Source organism: Wyeomyia smithii, chromosome 1 (assembly GCF_029784165.1).
Source record: "Wyeomyia smithii strain HCP4-BCI-WySm-NY-G18 chromosome 1, ASM2978416v1, whole genome shotgun sequence".
In the NCBI taxonomy this organism is placed as follows: Eukaryota; Metazoa; Arthropoda; class Insecta; order Diptera; family Culicidae; genus Wyeomyia; species Wyeomyia smithii.
In genome coordinates this window covers 74,571,023-74,598,996 of record NC_073694.1, presented here as the reverse complement: position 1 = coordinate 74,598,996, position 27,974 = coordinate 74,571,023, and the positions used below count along the sequence as shown (strand labels likewise).

At 36.1% G+C, this 27,974-nt stretch overlaps 1 protein-coding gene across 2 annotated transcripts in view; it reads right to left on the bottom strand.

Annotated features, from left to right (window-relative positions):
• The window catches only part of LOC129718222 (leucine-rich repeat flightless-interacting protein 2), a 113,672-nt gene that overhangs the window by 69,961 nt on the left and 15,737 nt on the right, over window positions 1-27,974 (bottom strand). For both annotated transcript variants that reach the window (XM_055668782.1, XM_055668783.1), the window contains one exon: window positions 26,003-26,622. In XM_055668782.1, the coding sequence (XP_055524757.1) occupies window positions 26,003-26,089 (87 nt within the window). In that variant the 5' untranslated portion in view covers window positions 26,090-26,622. The remainder of the gene's footprint in view (window positions 1-26,002; window positions 26,623-27,974) is intronic.

Sequence of the window (27,974 nt, the reverse complement as noted above, 5' to 3'; positions counted from 1 at the left end):
GATGAATTTTTACAAATTTTAAACTTCAACTGTATGTATTTTCATCTGTTTCCACTGCGTTGAAGAAAATAGAAAGTTATGTCCCTTAAGCTGGAAGTACAAAGTCAGCAGAACAAAGAGTTAATAGCATGAAAATTTAGTTCTCATTCGATGCTCATTTAATGCCATATCGCCGAATTTAATGCTCCATCATTTCTTTGAAAAATGCATTTGTTTGCTAGCTTAAGAAAATAGCTAGCAGACAATATACGAAAATAGCATTTTTAGTCACAAAACGGTTCTATAACGGTCAAAATAATTTAATGCTCATTTAATGCTCTTGAAAAAACTTGATTTTCATGATAATTTTATTGATTTTGTATAAATTTCTCAAGAATATTATAATAATGTGATAATACATAAATAGCTTCAATTTTTTCAAACATTTTCCTCTGAAAACAATCAGAATCCTTTTGATACAATTAGACACCGAATAAATGCTCCCATATGCGAGCAGTTTCAATAACTTAGGTGCATTTTTCATTAAAAATATTTTTTTCAAAAATATCGTTCTGCTAGCTTAAGAAAAAAGTTAGCAGAACATTGGCCAGAAACAGCATTTTTAAGCAATAAACTGTTGTAGAATGGTCAAAATAATTTTATGCTCATTAAATGCTCTTGAAAAAATCTGATTTTCATGATAATTTCATTGATGTTGCATAAATTTTTCAATAATATTATAATAATATGATAATACATGAATAGCTTCATTTTTTTTCAAACATTTTTCTCTGAAAAAAATCAGAATCCTTTTGATACGATTAGATACCAATTAAATGCTCCCATATGCGAGCAGTTTCAATAACTTAGGTGCATTTTTCATTGAATATATTTTTTTCAAAAATATTGTTCTGCTAGCTTAAGAAAAAAGTTAGCAGAACATTGGCCAGAAACAGCATTTTTAAGCAATAAACTGTTGTAGAATGGTCATAATAATTTAATGCTCATTAAATGCTCTTGAAAAAACATGATTTTCATGATAATTTTATTGATTTTGTATAAATTTTTCAAAAATATGATAATATATGAATAGCTTTAATTTTTTCAAACATTTCCCTCTGAAAACAATCAGAATCCTTTTGATACGATCAGATACCAATTGAATACTTTCTTCTGTTCTTCATGAATGATAGATTATTCATTCTCACGTACACTGGTGTTAATACTTAACTCAATTAAAAAAATGGCGCTTGGTTCAGTGAATTTCACAGCGCTCAAAAAAAATGCTTCGAAAGATCGATTCAACAGAGATAGATCCTGCAGCTCCGATTTTTTAGATGGATCGATCTGGGACCGCTCAGCTGAATCGATCCTGAAGATTGATCTTTCCCTGTAGATCGCCCAATCCCTTATTCCGTATCCTTTTCAATAACAACAACTTCTCTGGCTATTTTCTAACAACTGTTGGTCCCTTTTTTCGATTTGTTGGGTACTATTTGGTCACTTGTTTCATCAACTGCTTATGCTTATTAGCGGCGGCTTATTAGCTGAGTCAATTAAAGGCTATAATCGTCTTGTTCGGTATTAAACTGATAAGGTATACAAATTTTTAACCTATGACATCAAGAACGCCAAGCCGGTCGAGGTTGTCTTGAAAGGTCTCACCAACGATCAAACCGTTGATGAGATCATCATCACCGCTCAACCACCGATCATCAAACTTACCCCAACAGAATTAATTGGCATATCTAATGAAACGAAAATCATGAGGCGAGAAAAGTCAGAGAGCTGGAATTTCCCTTGTTAATTATTTGATTCATTTTAACCGGACTTATCTCCCAGATGGTCTCGTCGTACGATGCTGGCCTAACAAGCAAGTCGTCGTAAGTTTGAGTCTCGGTTTGGGAGAGACTGTTAGTGTCTGTAGGATCGTAGCGCTAGCCCCGCAACACTAAAACAGTCGGCTGCGAAGTCTTTGTATAGCAAACAAAATGTCAATTTCCGAATCGGAATGTAGCACCCAGGCTTTGTTTTGCTAACCGCACTGAGGTTAACAATTTGAAATTTTTTGACAAACCACATGCCATCCATAATGTTCAGGTAAAGTGGGAGTTATATAGAAAGTTTGGGGGAGGAGAAAAGCCCAATTGCGAATTTGCCAACGTTATGGCCATGGTTCGAAAATCTGTAACTTGGACCAAAAATGCCTCATTTGTGGAGACTCTTCTCACAAAAAGGCTATATGTCCTGTGAAAGAGAGTAAAAATTTTTGCTGTGCGAATTGTAACAGCAACCATATGTCAAATTTTTATTAATGCCCTGTCCGTCTAGCAATTGTTAAGGCACGGCAAGGTAAACAAAGTTCAATTTCCCAATCAAAACGAAATTCTCCAAGCTGTACCGCTGTACCGCCCATTTTTTTTACTCTTTTGCACAGATAACAGGTTCGGAATAAAATTCTGAAAATGATTTTGAAGCGTCATGGTTTGGTACACTCGAATAACATAGACTTACTGGTGTAGAAACATGAAGCTATGTCAAATAAAATTATTAACAATTTTCGACAATCCACAATTGCTACGATGAGCTCTCTTTTTAGTCAATAAGTTTTGAATTGAGTTAGTTGTCAGTTTATATTCTTTTTTTTTTTTTTTTTTTTTTTGATAAGTAGGTTTAACTCCCTACGAATGATAAGTCCTAATTGAGACAGCAAACAAATCTCAATAAATTAAATTACATTTTTTAAATTTAATTTTAATTTTAATTTGATTATTTAAGTTATTGAAACTGCTCGTAAATGGGAGCATTTATTTGGTATCTAATCGTATCAAAAGGATTCTGATTGTTTTCAGAGGAAAATGTTTGAAAAAATTGAAGCTATTCATGTATTATCATATTATTATAATATTATTGGAAAATTAATGCAACATCAATAAAATTATCATGAAAATCAGGTTTTTTCAAGAGCATTTAATGAGCATTAAATTATTATGACCATTCTACTACAGTTTATTGCTTAAAAATGCTGTTTCTGGCCAATGTTTTGCTAACTTTTTTCTTAAGCTTGCAGAACGATATTTTTGAAAAAGATATATTTAATGAAAAATGGACCTAAGTTATTGAAACTGCTCGCATATGGGAGCATTTAATTGGTATCTAATCGTATCAAAAGGATTCTGATTGTTTTCAGAGGAAAATGTTTGAGAAAATTGAAGCTATTTATGTATTATCATATTATTATAATATTCTTGAGAAATTTATACAAAATCAATAAAATTATCATGAAAATCAAGTTTTTTCAAGAGCATTAAATGAGCATTAAGTTATTTTGACCGTTATAGAACCGTTTTGTGACTGAAAATGCTATTTTCGTATATTGTCCGCCAGCTATTTTCTTAAGCTAGCAAACAAATGCATTTTTCAAAGAAATGATGGAGCATTAAATTCGGCGATATGGCATTAAATGAGCATCGAATGAGCACTAAATTTTCATGCTATTAACTCTTTGTTCTGCTGACTTTGTACTTCCAGCTTAAGGGACATTAGAAAGTTGCCAAATCAGTTTCTGTTAATACGAAAAAATCATAATGAAAATGTTGAATTATTCCGACATACTTGACAAAAATCGACAGCACTGCAGTGGTTACCTAGGTTACCAATTTTGCACGTAAACAATTACAGCGGATACCTAGGTAACCTACTACTACGTTCTGCGGCTACGTTTATTCATGATAATGTGATTCATTTATGATTAACAGTGTGATGAATGTGGGAGCCCCGTGAGATGAATTATTGAGCAGTGATTGAAGTTTTGAGATGGATATGGAAGCGTTGTGAAAAATGGTTTGTTATACAAAATTCAGGCTAAAAATCTAGCTAAGTTTACTGAATATACAATACTGGGCGATTCTATAAAAGCACGTAAGCGTATTTTGTTAAGTTGTTCAATGATTTTGTGAAAATTTGATATTTAATCCGCGCATTCTTCGTGAATATCGGCTTAATGAGATAAATGATGGAACAACTACCCTACTTAATTCTTTGAAATGTTCACCTCAAATTTCCAAAAACAAGCTTTAATTAGCAGAAATCTGCGAGATGAATTTTTTAAAATCCTAAATTTCAACAGTCTGTATTTTTATCTGTTTTCACTGCGATGAAGGAAATCAAAAGTTGCCAAATCAGTTTCTGGTAATACGAAAAAATTATACTGAAAATGTTCAATTATTCCGATATAATTGACATAATTCGACAGCACTGCAGTGGTTACCTAGGTTGCCAATTTTGCACGTAAACAATATAGGGGCGTTTGAGATGAATATGGAAGCGTTGTGAAAAATGGTTTGTTTTACAAAATTTAGGATAATTCTAGCCAAGTTTACTAAATTTCCAATGCTGGACGATTCCATAAGAGCATGTAAGCGTATTTTATTTATTGTTAGCCGGAATGATGTGAAAATTTGCTGTTCAACCCGTGCATTCTTCGTGAATATCGGCTAAATGAGATGAATAATGGAACAAATACCCCAATACAATAGTTCTACTGAATGGACGCAGCACAGTGGGGCGACTCCATACAAAGGCTGGCCAAGCAAAAAAAGTGTCGATAAATGCGACAAAAACTTGGTATTTACATAATTTTGGGGCGCTGAACACGAATTTGGCATCCATTTTTTGTTTGGGGTCGTCCATAAAGCACGAAATTCAATTTTTAATATTTTTTTGGCACTTTTTTCCTTTTTTTATAGAATTATATGATCTTTGACCACAAGTAGTGCCACTGGGCGTTCTCCCCATTGAAAAAATACGTAATTTTTGGACGACCCCTCGAATTAAACAAATTTTGCCTAAATATATATATATATATATATATTTTTTTATCAAATTAAAACAACATAAGTAACACAAACTAATTACACATTGAAAAAATCATCATCATCATCTGTGATTGCTAAAATCTCTTGTTGAATTGTTTCTAGAAAATTTGAAATTCATTTTACTAATCAGCGGGAAATATTTCTTTCGCTGCTATTTTCATTTCTTTTAGTAATTTTCGATGTTTCATTGTTTCATATATATGTTATCTTCCTAATCCGGTTTCTATGGTTGAAAGAGGACATTTAAATACATGTATAACACCATGAATTGACAACTTACTAGACATTGAATTAGGTGGTGTCGCTGAAGTTGAAGGCTCCATAATAAAATTCAACGAATTTATGAATTCGACAACCAAGACACTGGAATGACACAACGTTCTAAAAGAATACGAAAAGATGCGGAGGGCGACGACTGTTCTTTGTTTTTTTCTCATGAAGCAAAATGTGTGCTTTACTTTTGTATGCAAACGAGTGCGAAGCAAAAGCAATCTTCAAACGGGCTATTGTTAGCCGGAGTTTCATGGTATGAATTTGCTGCTAGTATTTGACACTTCAATCAGTTTAGCGAATTTCATGATCATGAACTGAAAAGGGCTGAATGTTTCTAATATTGTTTTAAATTTGCAGAAAGTGATAAAGTTTGACATAATTAAAATTTCATAAAAATTTGTTTACTGTTTTTTTGTTTAACACTTATTTTATAACTTTTCATTGAAAAATTTTGTGATTTTTGCCCAAATTAATATTTTATCCTTACGGATTGAGTACGATATCATAAATTTTCAATCATGGGGTATCATGGTTATGATTAAAATTAATCCTGGATGAAATTTTAACTTCGAAAATAAAAACTAAAAAAATCTGCTATCGTTTTTTTCACTAAAGTGACGATTTGCGCAGTTTTGCGCTACAGCGGACAGTATGCATTTGAAAGCTTACATTTTTACCTAAATTTTAAAAGTAGTCACAACCGTGGCAAACTGCGGCAACTAAACTTTTAAGCTACTTTTCTACGAAAAATCAGGATTTTTTAATTTTTTCCAGAGTCAGGCCTACTATGACCAAATTTTACAATATCCAATGAGAAGGGTTTGTTTTGCACAATATTCACAACAACTTTTCCTTTGGCGTCAAAAAAATTCAAGCTATCCTTGAAGCTACAGAGCGTTTCAAAGTAATGTACTTTTTTTCCAAAAACAGACAAAAAACGTCAGTTTGCCAAGCTTTGAAAAGTCATAAAAAATTCATATTTCATGATATTGCGCCCAAATTTTGGATTTAGACACTTGAATGTTATAGCAATAAAGGAAAAATATTATGAAACAGCTAACGAAAAAAAATTTTTTTGGCTGATGGCCAGCGATTCCTCACTGTGCGCACTAGTCTAGTTCCACTGCAAAAATGGTTGTGACTGATGGATAAAAATTTCTATATCAGGAAAACGGCTTGTTTGATAGCAATGGTGTTTTCAGCAAAGTTGGAGGTAATAAAATTGCAGCTCTAGAAAAAATATACACCCTTTAAAAATCTAATATTTTTACACAGTGAAGATGACAATATTATTACTTTCTGTCAAAATTTGATGATAGTAAAATGAAAAAAAGTTATGAACGATTGAGCATTTTAACATTTTCACTCAGAACTTTTTTTGAGTGTTTTTTAGCTACGAATTACAATGCTAAAAATTGATTACTAAGAGCATGATACCAATCCAATGCGCTGGATTTGTACCATTTTGTACCGCAGTTTTTCACAACTGTGAAAAGTTTCAGCTAAATCGGAAACGACATGTTGAAAAAAAAAAAATTCTTACCTATTTTCCATGAAATGCCTCTGCGAACAGTGATGAAGAGTTATTTCTGAAATAATTTCGCCTTTCAAAGCCAAATTTTGTTTCAGCAACGCTGTTTTACAAATTCAAATAAATGATGCCAGGGCGCTAAGAGATGCCATTGTTGTTGTCACAATAGTGGCACCCCGCAAGTCTGTTAATTTTCTAGCCATTGCAAATTACTATTTGCATATTACGCAGAATGATTCTCGTTTTCTTGTTATTTCTGGTAGTATTACTTTTTACTCCGAGTTACGAGTTGTATCGGTCATGAACTATTCTATTTCAAGGACTTTTAGCACCAGGAGAAACGAAATAATTTACTTCGACCTAGTGTGTTTCGTATCACAACAAACGAACGATAGTCTGTCTCCTGTGACATCATAATGATATGGTTATACATAGGGTTTGCAATATTCCTGGAAATTGACTTCTCGGGAAACGGGAATGAAAAATCTCATTTTCCGGGAAGTAAAAATGAGATTTCAAATATTGTTCATTAATAAAAGGTATCAAAAAATCGTTTACAGTTCAATTATTAATTCGCTTGAAAAAAAAAACAAAACTTATTTAAGTTCACATAAGAATTTCACGATCGATTTTTGTTGCAAATATTTGCAGAAGAGTACATTTCAGGGTTTTCATGTCATCGAACAATCGCTTCAGATCCGCTGACAATTTTCCGTTCAACCCAAACAGTATCATTTCCTTCTCTAAAACTTTGCTTAAGTTTTCTGAATCACCGCTGGTATTTAATTTCTAGAACACTTCTAATTCACCGATTCCAGCTCTCGCTACAATTCATTAGAAACTGCAGTGTATAATACTTTCCGTTTGTTGGAAAGTAAGCTGAGTTTTAGGCAGGTTTTAAACGAGGCAAATATTTGCTATATTCGATGTTGATTTTTTTTGGGCAAAATATTTCTTCGGGCTTGGCTTTTTGTGACACTGAATAAGCTTTTTTCAAATATTTATTTCTGGTCGCACTGATTTACGGGTTTCAATTTTTTTAATGAATTAAAAGTTTTCAAAAAAATTTATCAATTAACATTAAAATCTAGCAAATATTCGCTCAGTAGTGAGCTAATTAACAAATAACGACATTAGACGAAGCAACTATTTGTCTAACTTTTCATTTACTGAATGAGACAGCAAATATTTTTGATAAATTGTTGAAGCAAAAGATTTGATGTTACACGGCAAGCAAATATTTTCGTCATTTCAAGCAAAAAATTTGCTTCGTATTATGCCCTCTTTAAAGCTGCACTTTGAAGACGTAATTTGTGCATTTTGATAGTATGTTTAGTTTTTTTGCAATATTGAATGGGAAATTATATTAGATCATGTGAAATTTTTCGAGGAACTCGGGAATCTCGGGATCCCGGGAATCAATATTTCTATTCCCGGGATCCGGGAATCCCGGGGAAAGGTAATTCCCGGGATTGCAAACCCTAGTTATACAGTTGACGAAAAACTTATGTACTTCGCGCACAACGTTCATCGGTATACCTACAAATGATGTGTAGCGCAGTTCGTCTGCTTTTTCGAATTCCCTTATTCTATCGCTACCTACTTGTCGAGTAAGTTCTCTCCGCAGGTATTTAAGACAAGCACACGATAGCAGTTTTGACCATCGTCACACCGCTATTCCAATCAATCGACTGCGCAAGTTACATTGTCTGGTCGTGACAAAGACAAAAAAGACAAAGTCCCGTGAATAACGTGCTGGGCTTTATTTCGTCTGCAACATAATGAAAATTACTTGCGTTGGTGCTGGAGTACCTGTCTAACTGGAGATTGTAAGGGAGTTTCTTGCTTTAGAAGTGATTGAATTGGCGGGGATAATAAGACAACGAAAATCATTCTGCATCATCTGCAGTTGGCAAACCGCACTGCCGAGGAATTGAACAAGCTTTTATCCGGCATCGCCCTTGACTAGGAAGGTGTTCTACCGAAAAAACAGGAAAGGAGACATGATTCGATTAATTCTTAAACTCAGTGGCGTCGGGTCCACCTGTGCAACATGTGCACAGCACAGGTACCCTAGTTCTTAATATCCGGGCATATGCAATTATTGAAATATGATAACCTATAAAACATGTAAGCATATTAGCGAAACCCTTCAACATAAAACACCAAACACTTTGGTTTAAATTTCTTCTTTCGATAAAAGAAAAAGATCTTAAATGAATGTTTGGTGCACATGTGACGAAATCAGCCACGCGACGCCTCTGCTCAAACCTATTGGGGGCCGTTCCTAAACCACGTGGTCATAAAGAGGGGGACGGGGGGGTTTGTCAAAAGACCACGGAAGACCACGCACGGGGGTGGGGGGGTTAACGAAATGACCACGTGGTCTTTTTTCCTGACTTATAATTTATTGTTGCCACTAAGTCAAGAATGGAGCTTTTGCATTTTAGAAATATAGAATGTACACTGAAAGTTTAATAAATTCAAGTTAAAAATTTAAGTGAATTTTTGGCACTTGACAAGTGAAAAGACCACGTGGTTAAAGTCGCAAGGGGGGGGGGGGGGGTTGGCTAGAAGACCACGAAAGACCACGGGGGGGTACGGGGGGTATAAAAAGTGATCAAAATATGACCACGTGGTTTAGGAACGGCCCCTTGCAAGAAATACTTTGATATTAGACAGGGTTTCGTAGTTCTAAGCTCATGGTCGTGACTTATAAGCAACCAATTCAAATTTTTCGATAAAGTAAAACTGTGTTCATTAAAAAATAATTGTTCATGTACTACCCACATTAATAACGAACCTATTACACAAAACTCCGGAAAAATTTGTGAAAATGTTCTCAAAAAATTGTACTTTGAGATAAAGCAATAAAAAATGTTCGTTTTACAAATCCTGATCATACAAATACAGACCCGCTGTTTGTATTTACAAGATTCCATAATTTATGATGCTATTGAGAACCCTCATTTATGTCATGAGAAACAGTTTGTAGCTCTGCTCATATGGGTCGCATTGGGATGGATTTTTCTATGTCGCTACACTGCCCATAATCGCATATTTGTAACATTTGCAAAATTGGTTGTTCGAGCAATTCGCACTTTTATATTTTGACCTTAAATGCATTGTTACTAATATATTCTCGCAAATAGACACTTTAACTAAACTTAGTATCATGAAGAAAGCACTACTTTACACTATGTATACATTGAATATTACTTTTGAAGTCAAATTGGTTGAAATTTTTGCAATGATACATTTATGCCGTCACTTTCAAGCTACTTTTGGAATATATCACATGGAAAAAGAAGTTTTTCATGTATTCAACAAGCATGAGCTGAACATCAGAAACGGATCACCGGTGGTTGGTTACCGGACCAGAATAACTTCCGAGTTCCAAAGGATGCAGATGTGGATTTGGATGGAAACTTTTTCGACAAAAAAGTTGAAAAAGTTAAGTAGTGTGACAATTATGCGGTTATTTACGCTATGTGACAAAACAACTTGGTATTTTTTACGACTTTTTTCACACAAACATACGCATATTTTTCCAGATGTAAAAAGTACATACTATTCTAAGCATTTCCCAATAAAAAGCATGAAATCCATAAAATGTCGAATGTTACAATTATGCGATCACAGGCAGTACAGCCCTCACCAAAACCAATGGATTGCTGAAGGTATAGTCTAATTCTGTCCTGTGACATCATCCTCTAATTATTACAGCATTCAACAGTTTTGCGGATCTGCAGAATGCCGGCTAGATGACTTACTGGTAGGTACATTCAATGACGGTGGCGAATGGAGACCATATTTATTTACACCACACGCGAACAGGCAGACACTGGTGAATTTACTCTTTTTATCCTGACGGCGATGCGACTAACACACATTCCCCACAGCACAGCGATGATGGTGGGATCAAAAAAGGAACAAATAGATTTGCTTCTTGGTTCGGTGCAACTGGCATAGACTATAGTGGAGTGCAGCCGTTTCTTTGTGAAATATTAGCAGACAATATTCACGTTTATGTTCACAAGCTAAACATTTTGTTGCAATTGCTCTGTATTTATTTTAAGGGACATTTGCTGATCTGAAGAAATGTGCAACCAGTAGGAACGGTTGTGTAAGTAAGTAAGGAATGGTAGTGCATTACGAGCAATATCTTAGATCGTGCTGTACTATGCCATCTAAGCTAAACACAGTCAGATTTTTTTACGCGGGTTACTTTCTTCAATAACCTTAAAAACGGTACAAGATATCGACCTCATTCTAATCACGTTTTCCGTTTTAGAACAAAAGTAATCATATAACAGTTTTCAAAAAAAAAAAAAAATCACAATTTTTCGTGTAAATACTGAAAATTTATAATATTACATTCTGGCCATCAGACCACTATCATGTTCAGTCAAAGTTCAAAAGTTTTGGGACAATTTTCTATGTTATTCTTTCAACTCAATTAAGCCTTTTTTACGCGATACCATACGAATTTGGAACGCATCACCCGTTCTAGTATATGTAAAGAAAATCAAAATGAACAAATCAAAATGAACAAATCAACATATACAAACCACTTTGGCAGAGGAAATTGCTGACATTGTGGACATGATAACACATTTTCATGCCTGCCTAATGCACAGCTGCCACAAATCAACGGATGTTTCAAACTGGCGAGTGGCCTTTGTTTACCCACGTCGAAAAGCGATCAATCAAGTCTGGAGTCCGCCGTCGTCAGATCATCATCATCTCAAGCAATATTGTGTTAATTCGGCGGAAATCGTTGTTACGAAAAACCAATACGTAGAGAATCAGAAGTTCCGCTTGTCGTTTTCAAATAGAAATTACTTAAAGACCTGCATAAAACATTTGAGCATTTATACATTTTTACAAGCTAAAATGGCCGCATGTTGGTTTTGCCTTCGAACAGAGTCATAGCTTAATTGATCAGTCGTTTTAATTATCAATCAACACACTCTATGATTTTCTCGGCAACGGCATAACCGATTAGAACACTTTAAGTTGCATTTGAAAGGATATATTGATTTGTTGTAAGACACCTTTTTTGAAAAGTTTTGTGTAAATATGTTCAATGCATACACATACGGTAATCAATCGAGCTACTCGAGTTTGTCGGTAATGCCTTAACTGATCTGCTACGAATGAAAACTATAGCCCAACAGTTTAGAGAGAAGAATAAAGGTCAGAACCTCTGAACTCATCCATGATCGTTTCTAGTAGGACACACAAGTTTCACATTAAAATTCTAACGATACCGCACAATGAATAGTTAATCATTTGAGACAGCAGAAGAAACGAATTAGGGCGGCAAAACTAGGAGGGGAGCATTTATTGCGACCCCTAGAAAAAACAAACACATTTGTCAGTCTTTACCGAAAATACCAGCTCGCGGATGATACACTGCGACCGGGTGTTCGCGAGCCCTCCCGGTAGAAGTCGTATACTGTGTGATATTGATAATATTTTGGTATAAGTTAGTTTACCGACTCGACTGATCAATGCAGCAAAATTATACCTATTAAACTTTTTTTTTTGTATACAATAAATGTTTCGCGGAAGTTCATTTTTTTACCCCTTGAAGTAATAATAAAAATCTTCTAAAAAACTATTCACGTGAACGGTAAAGGGGAATTCTGGTTCTTACAATATTTTTCGGCAATAATTGCATGTTACAATTGATTTCAGTGCACAAAACAGCTATATTTTTCGTTGGTAATAAATAAATCAGTACTTACAATGAGACAAACAAATCCTCTGAAATTATTTCAACATTTCATTCAACCCTTTCCCGCTCATGGTGACTCTAGAGCACCAAGAATTGTAATGACTATACCTCGACAAAAAATAAACTATTTTGAATTCTTTTTTCTACAAAATCTTGCATTTCTAATGTACTTTCAACTTGGCATATCAAATGTCAGCTTGATTCAATGTTTGAACTGTTATCAAGAAAACTACAGAAGAAAGTCCGAATTTTACGATAAAAAAATAATGTATGTTTTTAGCAACTGTTTTTCTATAACATTCATTATTCGTTTTAATAATAAAAATAACTTTTACGTAGATCTATTGTTCATTGAGTGTAACGGTCCATAAAATTAACAATCTTTGTTCTCGTTCACTTGTTCCATAAGTTTTTAAATGGTGCCTCAGAGCACCACTGGGCATACAGGAGACAAAAAAAAAACCGATGGCCCTAAATAAACTATATATCTGATTTCATACTTTTGCTGGCCGTTCTTCTCACTACGTGGTGATTTCAGAAGGGAATGAATCAGAAGCTTATGAGATGGGAAGCGGCATCGAAGATGAAGTCGCTATGTTTGCGATAGATCCATTACCAGATGAAGTTCATGAGTATTTTTCCGAGACAAACGAGGCAGAAGTAGTGACACCAGCAAAACGGGCCAAGAATGAAAAGAAAGTGGGTCTAAACGCATTGAAAGCGGACCAAAAACGAAAACTTACAATTTCTGGGAAGAGGTTCAAGCCAAAATCTAGGTACATGACAACTCAGAGATGAAGAAAAGAGGAGAACTCGGATATGACAAGCTCTTCAAAATTTGTTCTTTCATCGATGCAGTGAGAGCCAATTTTCTAGCCTAGAAAATTCCTTACTCAATAAAAAAAAAATCATCAAATAGTCATAAACTAAGTTTTTTTCCAAAACTACCTTGTTTTCATTATTTTCTATAGTATTTGAAAAAAATACTTCAAAAAGTTTCAGAAAAAATTTTTTTTTCGTGTTTTTAAAAATGTCCTTGCTGTGCTCATAGGTGCTCTGGAGCACCATTTCAAAATTCGCTTTTTTCTTCAAAATACAATGTTTTACAGTGATTTCAACTACCCTGCAAAGTATTTTGCCTAAATTGGCCAGGAAAATATTTTTAAATCATGAAAAACCTCGTGAGCGGGAGAGGGTTAATAGCTTCAATTCTAAACGGCGCCCCAAACAATAACCGTAAATGTTATATGCATACGCTGCTAAGTATCATCAAAACCGAAGTTGCGCATTCTTAAAAGGTGCCCCACCTTTAAGTCGATTAGCGTTAAGCGCTCTGAGCTTGTCGTTCGAAATAAACTGTCTATCTATAGCCCTTGTTAACAAGACCACGACACGAAGCAATTGTTTAACATGTAGCAGTGTGGCGGTCGCTTGTCGAAGAATTGAAAGAACTCAATTTGTTTCTCAGTGTAGCTGGCTTTGGCATGTCGATCAATTGACACTATGTAGGACATGAACTATTATGATCGAATAAATTGTGCGATCAGCTGTCAGCGAGAAACGGAAGGTACGGATCGTTCTAAGGAAATATTTCCGCTCATCTTTGAACAAACATTTACAAATGGGTTTGTGTGCAGATCGTCAGTATCACTCGTTGCCGTAGGGGAAATGGTTGGTAAGTTTTGTGTTGGATTTGTTTTCCCGCAGTGCATCGCCCAATGCAGTTGCTAACATCCGGTGACACGCGGGCGACTAACGTATTCAGGAGACAGGCTTATTGAATTGAGATGAACCATACTTGCATACTTCAATCGACGATAAAGTTCAATGTTGTGAGCGTTATAATTCTGCAGTAAAAACGTTCGTTTTTTTTTTCAATTTCGTGCTACACTAGAATTAAACCCAAGGACAAATAATAAAAAAATTTGTTACTATTTGCGATTTCATGTTTTCTTCGATTAAAAAATATGTAGATAAAAACTTATACACAGGTCTTCTATAAAAGGGCCTATATTTTCGCAACGGATTTCAGCTAGATGTTCTTAAATATTATTTAGCAGTTCTCGTATTTAAATGACATTCTAACACGCTTCTATTACCCACTTTCTGACGCTCGTTCTGTTTTGATTCATTGTTTTTCGATGTGTTTTTGTCTAGAACCGCTTCTGTGCAAAGTAAGTTTCTTCGCTAGCTATCGAACAATGATATGCCAAAAAATGTATTCTGCCTCAAATCATATATCGTAGTAGTGCAAAATTATTAGGTCATATTATACTCGGGAAGCTTCGTAGCTGCAAGGTTACAGAGAAATCATTCTATGCTACTTCGCAAATCGATCCTGATCGATCATTTTCGATTTCGTTGAAACTTTTTATAGTTGTTCTTTTTTGATAAAAAGGTCATTTTATGATATCCGCTGTTCACTCACGATTGTTGTTTCAAAAGGGCCTACCCGAAAATTCTTACATCACTGGAAACAATTTACTATCCGACTTTCAAGCAGGTTTTCGAAAAGGTCACAGCATTGAAACAGCGATCATCCGGGTGTACGATGATCTAGCTGTTGCGTTTGATGAAAAGGATGGCTCTATACTATTGTTGCTAGATTTCTCCAAAGCGTTCGATACAATCAATCATCACAGGCTTTGCGTAAAACTGCAATCACAGTTTAATGTCACTTCTGGTGCAGTAAATCTGCTTAACTCATATTTAACAGATGGAAAGCAAACCGTTTTCTGTGGAGATCGACGATCAAATTGTTCTGTGATCACTTCAGGAGTGCCGCAAGGGTCTGTTCTTGGCCCGCTGTTATTTTGCTGCTACATTAACGATCTGCCTAATGTTTTAAAGTATTGCACCATACAGTTGTACTGATGATGTACAGTTGTACATATGTCGTTTGGGTCCTGGTACCAGCGAAATTGTTGAATTGGTTAACGAGGATCTTGCAAGGATTACACAATGGTCTCGGCGAAATGGACTGCTTGTCAATAAAAGCAAAAGTAAAGCCCTATTAATTAAAACCAGAACACGAAATCTTGCTCACTATAATACACTGCCTGACGTTGTAATGGACTCTGGACAGATAATACAAGCAACCAGGGCTACGTTTTTCACAATGATTCTAAAATGGGATGGACTTATACGACAACAATGTGGGAGAATTTATGCCGGTTTACGAACGCTATATAGCTGTGCCACCTCTGCCCCAGTTCGTACCCGACTGAAGCTGTTTAAAAGTTTGATTCTTCCACATTTTCTATTTGGAGATGTGGTTCACATCGATCCAGGTGCCGGTGAACTGCGAAAACTAAGTGTTGCCCTGAACTGTTGCGTGATATTTGTTTATTGCTTGAACCGCTACTCGCGTGTAAGTCATTTGCACTTAAATCTTATTGGATGCCCACTTCAAAAATTATATGCGTATCGTTCCTGTGTTTTTATAAAAAAGCTCATAACAACTTGTATGCCGTCATCACTTCACAGGAATTCGCGCGGTCGACGTCTTCAAAACTTGGTTTTTCCATCGAATAGTTCTTCAAACTATAGAAATTTCTTGTGAGTCGTTAGCTGGAATATGTTGCCAGCCAGAGTAAAAAGTTCTACATCGGAGGTAATGTTCAAGAGAGACTGTTTGAATTTCTGGAACCACGCTTAGAGAGATTAGGTTACGACGCGACGCGGGACAAAACACCAAATACCAAATATTGAAGATTAGGTTAGGTTAATCAATAAATTAACACATAAAAATGATTGAGAGACGAAAGTTCAACCGGAAGTAGTTAAATTAAAAAAGTCAACCGTTACACTACTAAACAGAGCTGGTAGTCACATGGTTACAGAGTCCGCTTTGATAAGCAGATGGTCGTGAGTTCCACTCCTTCACACTTGGTCCGAATCCGTTGCTTTCCCACGATGAGGTAGAGAACATTTATACGTTTCTAAAACAACATCACTTTCGCATCTATAGAACCGCCGCGATACATATACCCTTTACACTACTGGACAAATAAATAATAATAATAATAATTAAATGTGACTGATAGATAAAATTTTCTAAATCAGAAAAACGGCTTGTTTGAATAAAATGGTGTCTTCAGCAAAATTGTAGGCAGGGATGCCACATATACAGATTTTTCTGTATTTTACAGATTTTTGAACACAAAAAGCAATACAGAATCTGTATTACAGAATTACAGAATACTGTCAAAAATACAGATTTTACAGAATTTTTTGCTGTTCGAATTGAAATAAATTTCTTGAAATGTTAATTTCGATTCAACGACTTTAAAACTTTTGTGAAAAAAACAGATGCTGTTTATGTTGGTATCATTGCAGAAGAAGAGGGTTGAGGCTTGGCCGAATGCGAAAAATGACGTTACGATATATTTGACGGGATTTCTATTAAAAAATCGTGAAACAAATTGCAAAGTGATTCGATTTCATCGATCCTGTTGTAAAAACGGTAGTTTTATTTAATCCTAAAACATTTGTGGAATTGGGAAGTTTGAATGATTTGATTTCCCAAATTCGTAACAGTAACTGATCGACAAGACTTGGATAACGAATTTTGCTCGCTAAGAACAAACTTTTTGACCGGAAGATTCGTTGAAACAGATGACTTAACTTGGTCTAAGTAGTTGGACGCCACAATGGCGAATGGTAAATCCATGTTTCCGTTACTGAGATCATTTTGTGCGAATTTTTTCAAAAATTCCACATTCTTCGGCTTGTGTAGAACGCATATTTTCAATATATAATTGCAGCAAGTCTAAAGCCAGAAATCTCATGGCCCCTAAGCTTATGAGCTCAATTTTAAAAACTAAAAGCTACGTTGTTAACCAAGCAGGAGCTACTAAAATTAAATTAACAAAAACATGCATGAGCATCACGTAAAGAAAAATAAGCAATATCGTGTTCAGTTACATTTGATTATCGCCTGATTATAAGTTTAAAACTAATTAAAAATTAAGCTAAAGCAAAAAATGGTGATTAGTTTCAATATAAGGAAGAAGTTTTTCATCCAACATTCTTAGTTTGCTCGATACAGATTTTTTAGCCCGTGAAACAGATATACAGATATTTTCGAGCAAAAATACAGAATTAAATGTGGCAACCCTGATTGTAGGTAATAAATTTTAATTTCTAGAAAATACATTGTAAATTTTTTTTTTCGGGAAATTGTATTTAGCGATAATATTGGCAGGAGGCAACGATTCGGAGCAATAAGAGAAAAATGAAAAAGCATACACACAAGCGCGGATTTTATCATAAGCATGTCACTTACTTTTAATAATGATAAGCGAATAATAGAAGTGCGGAATACAGCAGACACCTGGTCGGCATCACAAAAGATCATTGTGTTTGGTTGCAGTGAGTGGTCCATACAGAAACACACGCAAAATTTTTCCTTATTGCTTTAAAAGCAATAACGCAAAACGCTCCGTTTGGTAATAAATCTGTTACTTAAAAAGCATTAAAGTTCATCTCTAGCCATGTAACAACATATACTGTTATATATTTTTCACATAATACGGGAGTACGACTATCTAATAATGGTCGTTACAACCACACGCGGTTAGTGGTCCCCGTGGCTCTGTGGTCAGCGATGTCGGTCGGCTAGCTCTCCCACACGGTTGTGATATCGGGTTCGATTCCCGATCGAGTCGAGGATCATTTCGAGCTGGAAATTTTCTCGACTCAGCACTGGGGCACGGTGTATCGTTGTACTTATCCTACACATACAAAATGTGCCAAAAACAATATCGATAACGAATTCTCTCAACTAATCTGGTTGATCGAGACCGCTATTAGCCCCAAGGCTAAGCGTGCGATATTGTTTTATACAACCACACGCAAAATTTCCACTTGTCGAAAAACTTTATACAAGAGCTCGTTGAGAATCCGTGCCAAAAATGGCAAGAGCCGTCAAGTATCATTTTTTCCCCGTCATACAGTATGCAAACGTTGAATATTTTTAAGACTTCATATGCATCATGAAGTTACATCACGATCTGTAAATTTCGTTAGAGCAAAACACAGACATTTGCTTTCCCTTAACCGGATGCAACAAAGTTGAAAACACGCACTCATCACTTCACGAAACTCATTTAGACTTGTTTGAAGATACAAAACTCGTGACCATTCAGAACAACATCCGCAACTCCGGCAACTCTGGTCATACGGTATTACATATTTCCATTTCAATTCAACTGATCCTACGGTATTGCATATTTCCATTTCAATTCAACTGGGGAACAAAACAGTGGTTTTTCTAATTAGATATTTGATGCTGACCAGTGAAATTCTGCTTATGTGTGAATACGGGGGACCGGAATGAACCTGATCGGTGCATCAATACAAATACAGCGAGTGAAGTCTCGATTACACATGCAATGCGATTCTCCTACAAAAACACATGCAAGCGTGTAGCCGTCATATATTTCGTTACTTTTTGTTGTCTAATGTGGACATAAGACAGAAAAAGTAATAAAATGTTGCTCAAAAATAACAAAATCTTTCCCGTTTGTGTTAGGTGTATATATTTTACATAATTACAATTTAAATGAAAAAATGCTATTTAGCAGCGTAAAAAGTGATTTCAGTGTGACCATAAAACCATGAAAATTTTTCAGAAATTCTGTATTGCTGAGCTTCTTTTTTTTTAAACAGTACATTGAACTGTTCGATACTTTTTTAGTAGAAATTTATAACAAAAAAACTTCATTCACTTCAAAATCGATTGGCAGAAGGGTTTGAAGTTGTGGGCTTTGCTGGCGACCTAGCTATAGTGGATCGTGGTGAATTCGACAATGTGATATCAGATAGAATGCAGTAGGCCTTAAACCTTACACGCTCTTGATGTATAAAAAAAAGGCCTGAGCATCAACCAAGCAAAAACATCAGTTGTTTCCTTCACAAAAAAAAAAAGAAAACTGCTCCTGCAGTCTCTACATCTTAGTGGGGGGAAATTAACCGACTCAGTTAAGTATCCCGGTGTAATCCTAGATACAAAATTAACCTGGAACGCACACTTAGATTCAATAATAAGCAAGGCAAACTCAGCGTTGTGGGTTTGCTCCAAGATGGTGGGAAGAATTTGAGGCTTAAAACCAAAAATGGTAATGTGAGTGTACACCGCAATAGTAAATCCTCGAATTTCTTACGCTACGTTAGTATGGCGGCCGAGAACCAAGTAGACCACGAAAACGAGAAAGCTAGATAAACTTCAGCGACTAACTTGTATTGCCACTACCGGAGCAATGCGGAGTACACCTTCTAAAGCATTAGAAGCTATCCTCCATCTACTTCCTTTGAATCAATACGTTCAACTAGAGGCCAAGAAAAGTACACATAAGCCCAAACGACTAAAGGTGATATTGGACGGGGATAAGATAGGTCTTCAATCTCCTACCTGCTGAGCCAGCAACGAACATGAACAGTGATTGGATGGAATCTAGATCCAACTACGACATCCCATACTCGGTGTATGAACCCTCTCGTTCAGTATGGGGTGCGGGAGGACCTAGCGTTCGAAATGGATCGATCAAGTTCTATACTGACGGTTCAAAAATGGGGATCGTAACAGGTGCGGGAGTGTACGGTCCTAGAACCATGCATGGAAAGTTTTACTCACTAGCAATATTTCATGCAAATGTGTTCTTTGATTCATCAGGTATCGTCCAATTATTTTCACTCGCGTACAAGTTTTCCATAAAAACGCTGCTGATTGTTTTTCGCTTCTTAGTGTTTCGAAAACCATAGAAGAAGACTCAATGATTCGAACACGATAGTGTTTATTGTATCGAAGTTCATATGCATTCAACAGTATCGCGAGAATCTTTGGGAGATTATCGTCAGTGATACAAAATTATGAATCCAAATGCAACAGTCTTCCAGGCTGAAATAGCCGCCATTATAAAATGTGCCAATATCTGCCTGAAAAGGAAGTATAGACATGCCAACATTTCCTCTGCAATTGCGGAGCACTCATTGAACGCAGACTTCAGTACTTCAATAAGGGCTCCCTAGAACCCAAGGGAATCTGGTCTGCGCTGCCAGTCAGGATAACTAGTTTCATAAAACAAGTTATTCCTGATTGGCACCTATCTCGCTATAGCTCGCCGTCTATCACTTCCTCAATGAGTGGTAGACAAGCTTGGAGCGCAGTACAGCAAACCGGGGTATACCACAATAGTTCAAATAAATGGACGCAGTGGTCCAAAACCCCTCCCCCAACAGGAAAAAAATCGATTTGATTGTTTGTTTGCTTCTGATATAGAGTTCCTGAAAATCCTCCTATAAAACGTCCTTCAAGGCAGATCTCTCCCTTATAAAAACAAGTCAAGAACGCGACGTCAACTGTCGTTTCATTGCATATACAGGGTGTTAGGGAGCTCAAAATCCTTTAAGGGGTGATAGAGGACCCTATTTGATGAAAAAAATCCTTCTACGCATATGGCCAAAATCTAACTATTGCATAGTTATTTACTTTTTCAGTTTTCGGTTATGTTTGCCTTTAACAAGGTTTAGCGCAAAAACTATGATAGCTAGCGAAATTATGTTGTTTTCGTTGGAAAGCTAAGAAAACTTCGTAACCCATATTGTCTTAAAAACGTCGAAGAAGAGAGGATAAGAAGCACTTAGGAAGAGACAAATGTAAAATCAAATGTTTTTTGAGAACCTAACAGCAATTTTCTCTTTGAAATGTGTGATAAATATGGATTTTGTACTTAACTAAATTAAACATTGAAGTCTACTGTACAAGTTGTTCTTTGACACCAAGCATCTTACTCTTTTAGTTTAGCTGTTATTTCACTTTAAAATCAAAAAGTTGCGCCTTTATTTACTGTTGTAGGGTTCACAATTTTCTGCCCACTGTGTTTACGTAGATGCGTCGCACAGTGCTACGTTCCATAGACAAAAATCAAAAAAGTGGATTTCTTATTGAACCAATTTAATATGCTGATATGTTTTATACATGTTTGAGACATACTGTAGTGATATTATTAACCTTGTAAGTTCACCCATACGATTATAAAACGCATCTACTGTGAAGTGGTTTCAACTATTCAAGAAACACGTTATTTTTGAAAAATTGTCTTAGTTGTCAAATTAATTTTTTATTATATTCTAAATCTTTTCAAGTTAAAACCCAAATAGCAATGGTAGAGGCATGTAACTACTACATTGCACATGTTACTATTGAGACATAACATAGCGTATTTGAAACTTAAAGGCTTTTTGGACATGCTTCTTTATGCTTAGAGAAAAAAGACACTTTGAAATTCAAATCGATCGTCAAAAAAAGTACCTCAAAGTACCGCTCTGAATTTTACTTTTTCCCCTCATTTGGAATATCCTTCAAACTTTGGAAGTGATTCATTGCTCAAGTTTGCTCTTTCAACCGGAATTCGCGTTTTCGAATGATACCTCTGGAACCAAGAGTGAGCAATTCATCGTACATCTGTCCCTTATTTTTATGTATAACACGTAATTTATGTGTAAAACACGTGAAACACTCCTGGATTCATGATGTCTAAATGTTTTGCAGCAGCAAACCGTATATAAACATTATTAAAAGGGAATTGAATAAAAATAATTATAAATTGTGATGGCGTTTAGTTCACTTTTTTATCGCCTAAAAATTATTTAAAAATGGTTTTAAGCCTTTTATCTCGAAATGGATTTAATTCTGGGAAAATTATCATTTCATGCTTCTGTACAATAAAATGGCGTTTGAGACATTTTTGCGATTACGTATTTGACATTCGCCAATTATGCAAATTGTAGCTCTCATCGGTACTAAATATTTTTCGTGTCACACCAATTGAAAAAATGACTGTTTTGATTTTTGTCCCGCGTTCCCATACATTCAACGCACTGTGCGTCGTTGAATGAAGGCGCAGCTTATTGCTTTTAAAGTGAAATAGCAGCTAAACTAAAAGAGTTAGATGTTTGGTGTCAAAGAACAACTTGTAGAGTAGACTTCAATGTTTAACTTAGTTAACAACAAAATTCGTGTTTATCACACATTTCAGAGAGAAAATTTCAGTTAAGTTTTCAAAAATCATTTGATTTCCCACTTTTTTCCTATTTAGGTGCATCTTATTCTCTCTAATTTGACGTTTTCAAGCCATTATTATTACGAAATTTTCTCAGCTTTCCAACAAAACTATATAATTGAGGTAGCTATCATACTTCTTGTGCTAGACCTCGGCAAACATAATCGAAAACTGAAAAAAGTGAATAACTCTGCAGTAGTTAAATTTTAGCCATACGCGTAGAAGGATTTTTTTCATTAAAAGGATCCTCTCCTTAACATCACCCCTTAAAGGATTTTAAGTGAGCTCCCTAACACCCTGTATTTGATCAAGTAGAAAAAACGTGGTTCAAGAATCCTGGAGTAAACTTGGATATTTTTCCACAAATGTTTGTAAAGCTTATGCGTTTTCGCCTCTAAAATCATTTTTGCGTCCCAAAGTTTTTGTGTCTTTCAATCAAAGCAACAGAATTTAATCACAGAAGCATTCATCATTATCGAATTTGGTTGAAGAGACGCTCCATAACACATAACAAGCAAACATTGTCGATATCCGATATTTTTGTGGTTATATGATAATTATAATTACACTGGTCAACACAAGTTTTACCAGAGAGGTCAAGTTGAAAAAATATAACATAAAAATATGACATAAAAACGACGAACCCGGCGGGTAATCAATCGTATACAAATAACGAAGGACAATACTACTCGTCATATGTATCTTCACGACAGCAGTTTATAGGAATCTGTTTTGAATCGTTATACGATAGTTAAAGATCTGGGAGATATGCTAGATTCCAAATTAAGCGTTAAGAATCATGGACTTGATGTCCCGTTTTTTTTTTGCTATAATACACGGTGACGAAAAAGTCCGGTCACACTTTTTTGGGGTCGTCTGTAACCTACACGTTGCATCTCTCTGGTGCCATCTATATGTCAAATGAAAGGATTAACTTTGCTGCCCAAAGTGGCAGAGTTTCATTTCTGTGCAGTTTGTTTACATTGAGTTGTGAGCCAGGGCAGAGTTAAGAGCAGCTGTTATCGCTGAATATATGAAAGGGTACAAACCCGGACACATATTCAAACACCTAAAACCGCTCGGAATCAACCGGAAGTTCGTGTACCGGACCATAAATCGGTACCTAGAGACCGGAGGCACCGAGGACAAGGCACGATCTGGACGACCAAGGTCTGTGAGAACTCCAAGGCTGAAAAAGATTATACAAGACCGGATTCGCCGGAATGCCGCCCAATTTGCACGGAAGCTGGCCAGGAACCTTAAAATGAACCGAGAATCAATTCGCCTGCTTCTGCGCAAGGATTTAAAACTTACACCGTACAAAAAACAGGTGGTTCATGGGGTTACCAAAGCTACAAAGGACAAGAGGTACCAACGGTCGCGGGAGTTGCTCGGTTGGCGCGCAGATGACGAGATTATTTTTTCGGACGAGAAGCTGTTCGTTTTGGAGCAAACAGTCAATCGCCAAAATGATCGAGTTTGGAGTGTGAGCCGCCAGCAAGCTCCTGCGGACAAGCTGAACGTTTCCCGGTTCCAAAATAAGACATCAGTGATGGTTTGGGGAGCCATTTGGAAGAGAGGTAAACTACCTCTTATTTTTATCGATAAAGGGGTCAAAATCAACGCAGCGTACTACCTGGACACGGTTTTGAATAAAAATGTTCTGCCTCAAGCTGAACTATTGTTTGAAGACGATTACTACTGCTTCCAGCAAGATGGCGCCCCATCCCACACCGCGAAGGTTGTTCAGGCGTGGTGTGAGGAAAACTTGACCGATTTCATTTCGAAGAATGGATGGCCTCCGTCGTCTCCGGATCTGAATCCACTGGATTATTTCGTGTGGGGATACATGATGTCGAAGCTGAACGACTATAAAATAACAAATTTGGAGCAATTCATGCGAGTTATCACAAAAATCTGTGACCAGATGCCGATGGAGCACGTGCGCGCCGCTTGCGACGACTTTCCGAGACGTCTGAAGCTGGTTCGATCAGAGAAAGGTGGTGTAATTCCGAGATATCGTCTGTGAAGTATCTTTATGAGTTACTGAATAAAGCTATGAAAGCCAGATTCAGATTTTCTTCTTATTCTTTGAAATATTGAGATTTTTCACGTCTTTGTCACCCTGTACATGAAACTTTGGAATTATCTCCTGCGCCAAACGTTTATCATTTCAGTGGAACACCAAGATACCCAGTAAACAACGAATCAGCAATTAAAAAAACATGTTAGTTTTTTTTAAATTTTAGAATTAAATTTAGCTCGTTGTTGGTAGCGGGGATAAAAAATTTGCTTTTAGTTTTCAGGTTACCTTAAAAATTAAGACACTAGATTTAAATGACGCCGTTAATTTTTTTTGTATTGCGGCGTTTCAAATAAGTGTTGTGAACAAAAAAGCTTAAAGTCACTTCCTAAACGTGTTCAGCCTTATTTAAATCAAGAGATATAGTCGCAAAAATTTAAAAAAAGTGAAGCTAATTTATGATGACCAAGAACAGATGAAGAAAACTGGCTCCGTGAAAGTCATTGATAATGACATTGGTATCTTTAATTGATAAAACATAACTTTATTCGAACGAATAATTAGAAGTCAGAATAAAAAATCAAAAGAGAAATAGTTTGACTTAACTTTCTATTTCAAATTTTTTACGTAAAAATTACAAAGTTCTTACGTTCAATGATTTTTCCTTTCTATAAAACCTATGTCGTTTTTTGTACTAATCTGTAATCATGACCAAATGTTGCAACATTTTATTTATTGACATTTGCACATCATTTTTACTTTAAGAGGTGAATCGGAGCAAATGCTACGTTTCACCAAAATCAACAATGATTTCTCGTCTCGACTAGAATGGAAAAACAGAACAGTGGCAGTGTGAAAACAATTAATCGAATATCAACATAAATAAACATCCAATTCTAACGATACTCGGGAGAGTTTTGTAACTAACTATGCACTAACTGCACTAATGCACTAACTACAATCGATTTGACACTTGGTAGTGCCGTTACCTAAAAAGTATGCGCAAAGCAAGTGAAAAATTGACCTCTCGCAGAAATAACGACCAAATTGTGAGCTCATATTTATCAGACCTTGTTGTGAACGTGGTTTCCATGATGCAGTAAGTGCGCAATAGCAGAGGGAGGAGAGTCGTTACGGTTTCCGCCGTTTCAGTTTCGACGTGTTTCCTTAAGGTTAACCCTTTATTGTCCGAACTCACCTTTTGACGGGGTATGTTTGAAGATATGTGTATATATAAAATTATCTGGAAATTGTGAAAAGGTTATAGAAGAAATAACAAATGACGAAAAAATACACTGTATGTGAATAACATACAATTAATTTGGACATTAGAGGGTTGGAGAAACTTCCAACATCACCAGTTGCCGTAAAAATCACGTTCGTCCGACAAATAGATATATAACGGGAAGTTTCTTTCCGCACACAATCGCGAGCCTACGCATGTGCGCTTTCATGTGCGCGAACAAATTAAAGTTAAAGCAAAAGCGTAAACAAAACCGAAAGTCTACTCACCTCCTTGGCGATCTGGTCGAGCGCTTGATCTTCGGCATTAATTCGCGAATTTCCACGACGCCTTCCAACAGCGCCGGGACTGTCCATCTTGTCACTTCCGGCCGTCACCTTGCAAACAGGATATGTGCACACTTGCGACCGCACACAACCGTGGGTGCGATTTGTTAGTTTTACTTGGTTAGCTTTACCAGTAGACGGTATCGATGCAACGACCTTCACGAACTGCTTTCGATTTTATTGTGTGAGAAACTAATTAAATGCTTTTAACACCAATTTTAACATAAAATTCTACGTATACAAAAAGCTTCTTTGCAGATGACACTATCTGCTAAAATATCACACGGTAAACAAAACACAGCGTCAGGTTAACGCGGAAAGTTAAATACAGACGAGGTAAATCACAGTATCAACTCTTTGCTGGAACTGCTCTCCGGTGTTATCGGCCTCCTTCGATAAACAGGATGTATTTTTATTTTTTGTAGCTGTATGGCTAGCTAATCGGTCAGTGGGTGACGTGATGAATCCATTCACCTCTTATGAGGTGACTGGGTGAGGATGGTGAAGCTTTGTCCGCGTGAGTGGTGTTGTAGTAGTTATAGTTGGGGTTTAAGCGGCTGTTTCTGTTTTGGTGGCCGTTGTGGTCGTTCGTGTAAAGATCCAGGACGGACATATATGGAAGAAAATCGGAGAAGAAAAAAGACATACATTAAATATTCAGCAGTTTTGTAAATGTACACAGCCTTTCGCTGCGGGGCGCCGAAGCATGGAGTGAATGGGGCAGCACGGAAGATGGAAAGTCACGGCGTGCGCAATGTCCACCGCAGGAATCGGTTTCGCACAGGCGCTACTAAGTAGCTGCATATTTAGAGGGGCTCACGCTGGGATTGGTTTCTCGGCCATTTGCGGAAGATTAGCCAACGACTGTGAAACATACCATGTGGGTATGCGGAATCACAAAAGACTGCTTGCTTATAAAACAACTGTCCTTAATATCATTAGTGTCGACAATTGAAGGATTATTGCAGAACTGTTGGTTCTAACAGCCGTACATTAAATGATTTAATTTGCTACTCTATTTTCATTCAAAACATTCAAAACATTAGCAAAGTGAATAGTAGCTAAATCTCGAATCTTAATAATCAGAATCTTCGTCAAGTGACGGAACCTTTCCCAGCGAGGAGAATAATGCATTAGCTTCAAATTCAATTTAATCTTCAGATTATGCGTCCCCCGAAACCGCAACTGTCACTCGCACGACAACTGCCATATCTAACATATTTTTGCTGGAAGAAGTCAATTTTTTCATAAATAATCGGCTTTTGATGCTGGCAGAACATGTATTTTTTATATAGGTATAACAAGAGTGTAGAAAAGCGTATCCGACTGGAATTGGTTTGTTTAGATTCTTTTCAAATGGAATGTTAGATTCCACCGAAACAGAAAATTATATCATTATACAATTAAAATGACACAAAAATTAAATTTCTGAAATTTCTATTGAAATAAAAAAATAAAAATAAAAATAAAAATAAAAATAAAAAATAAATAAAAATGATCAAATCATAATCTATGTAGGGTATTGGCTCTATTATCGTCATGGAGGTAAATGATGTCATAGAGCGTTAATGGTTCTTCATAAAGCAGAGCATCTTCCTGCAAAAGATTAGTTCTCTATGACTTCATTAACCCCCGGGAGATAATTCGAAAAACCTGACGATAATAGAGCCATTGCGTTACCCTATATAAATAGAGGAGAGAACCAGAAATGTGCGAAACTCGGAAATAAAACTTGGATGTGGCTCGTCTGATTTGTTTTTTTTTTTTCTGTGAGAATTTTATGAATTTTTTATTCGGAACGATTCTCCACATTTTTTTTTTCTGAAAGCTGTCTTCTCTTAAGATAAGTTCAAAATATGTCGTTCTAGGACAAGGTTAAATCACACCTTTTGACTCGACAATCTAAACTTCGACG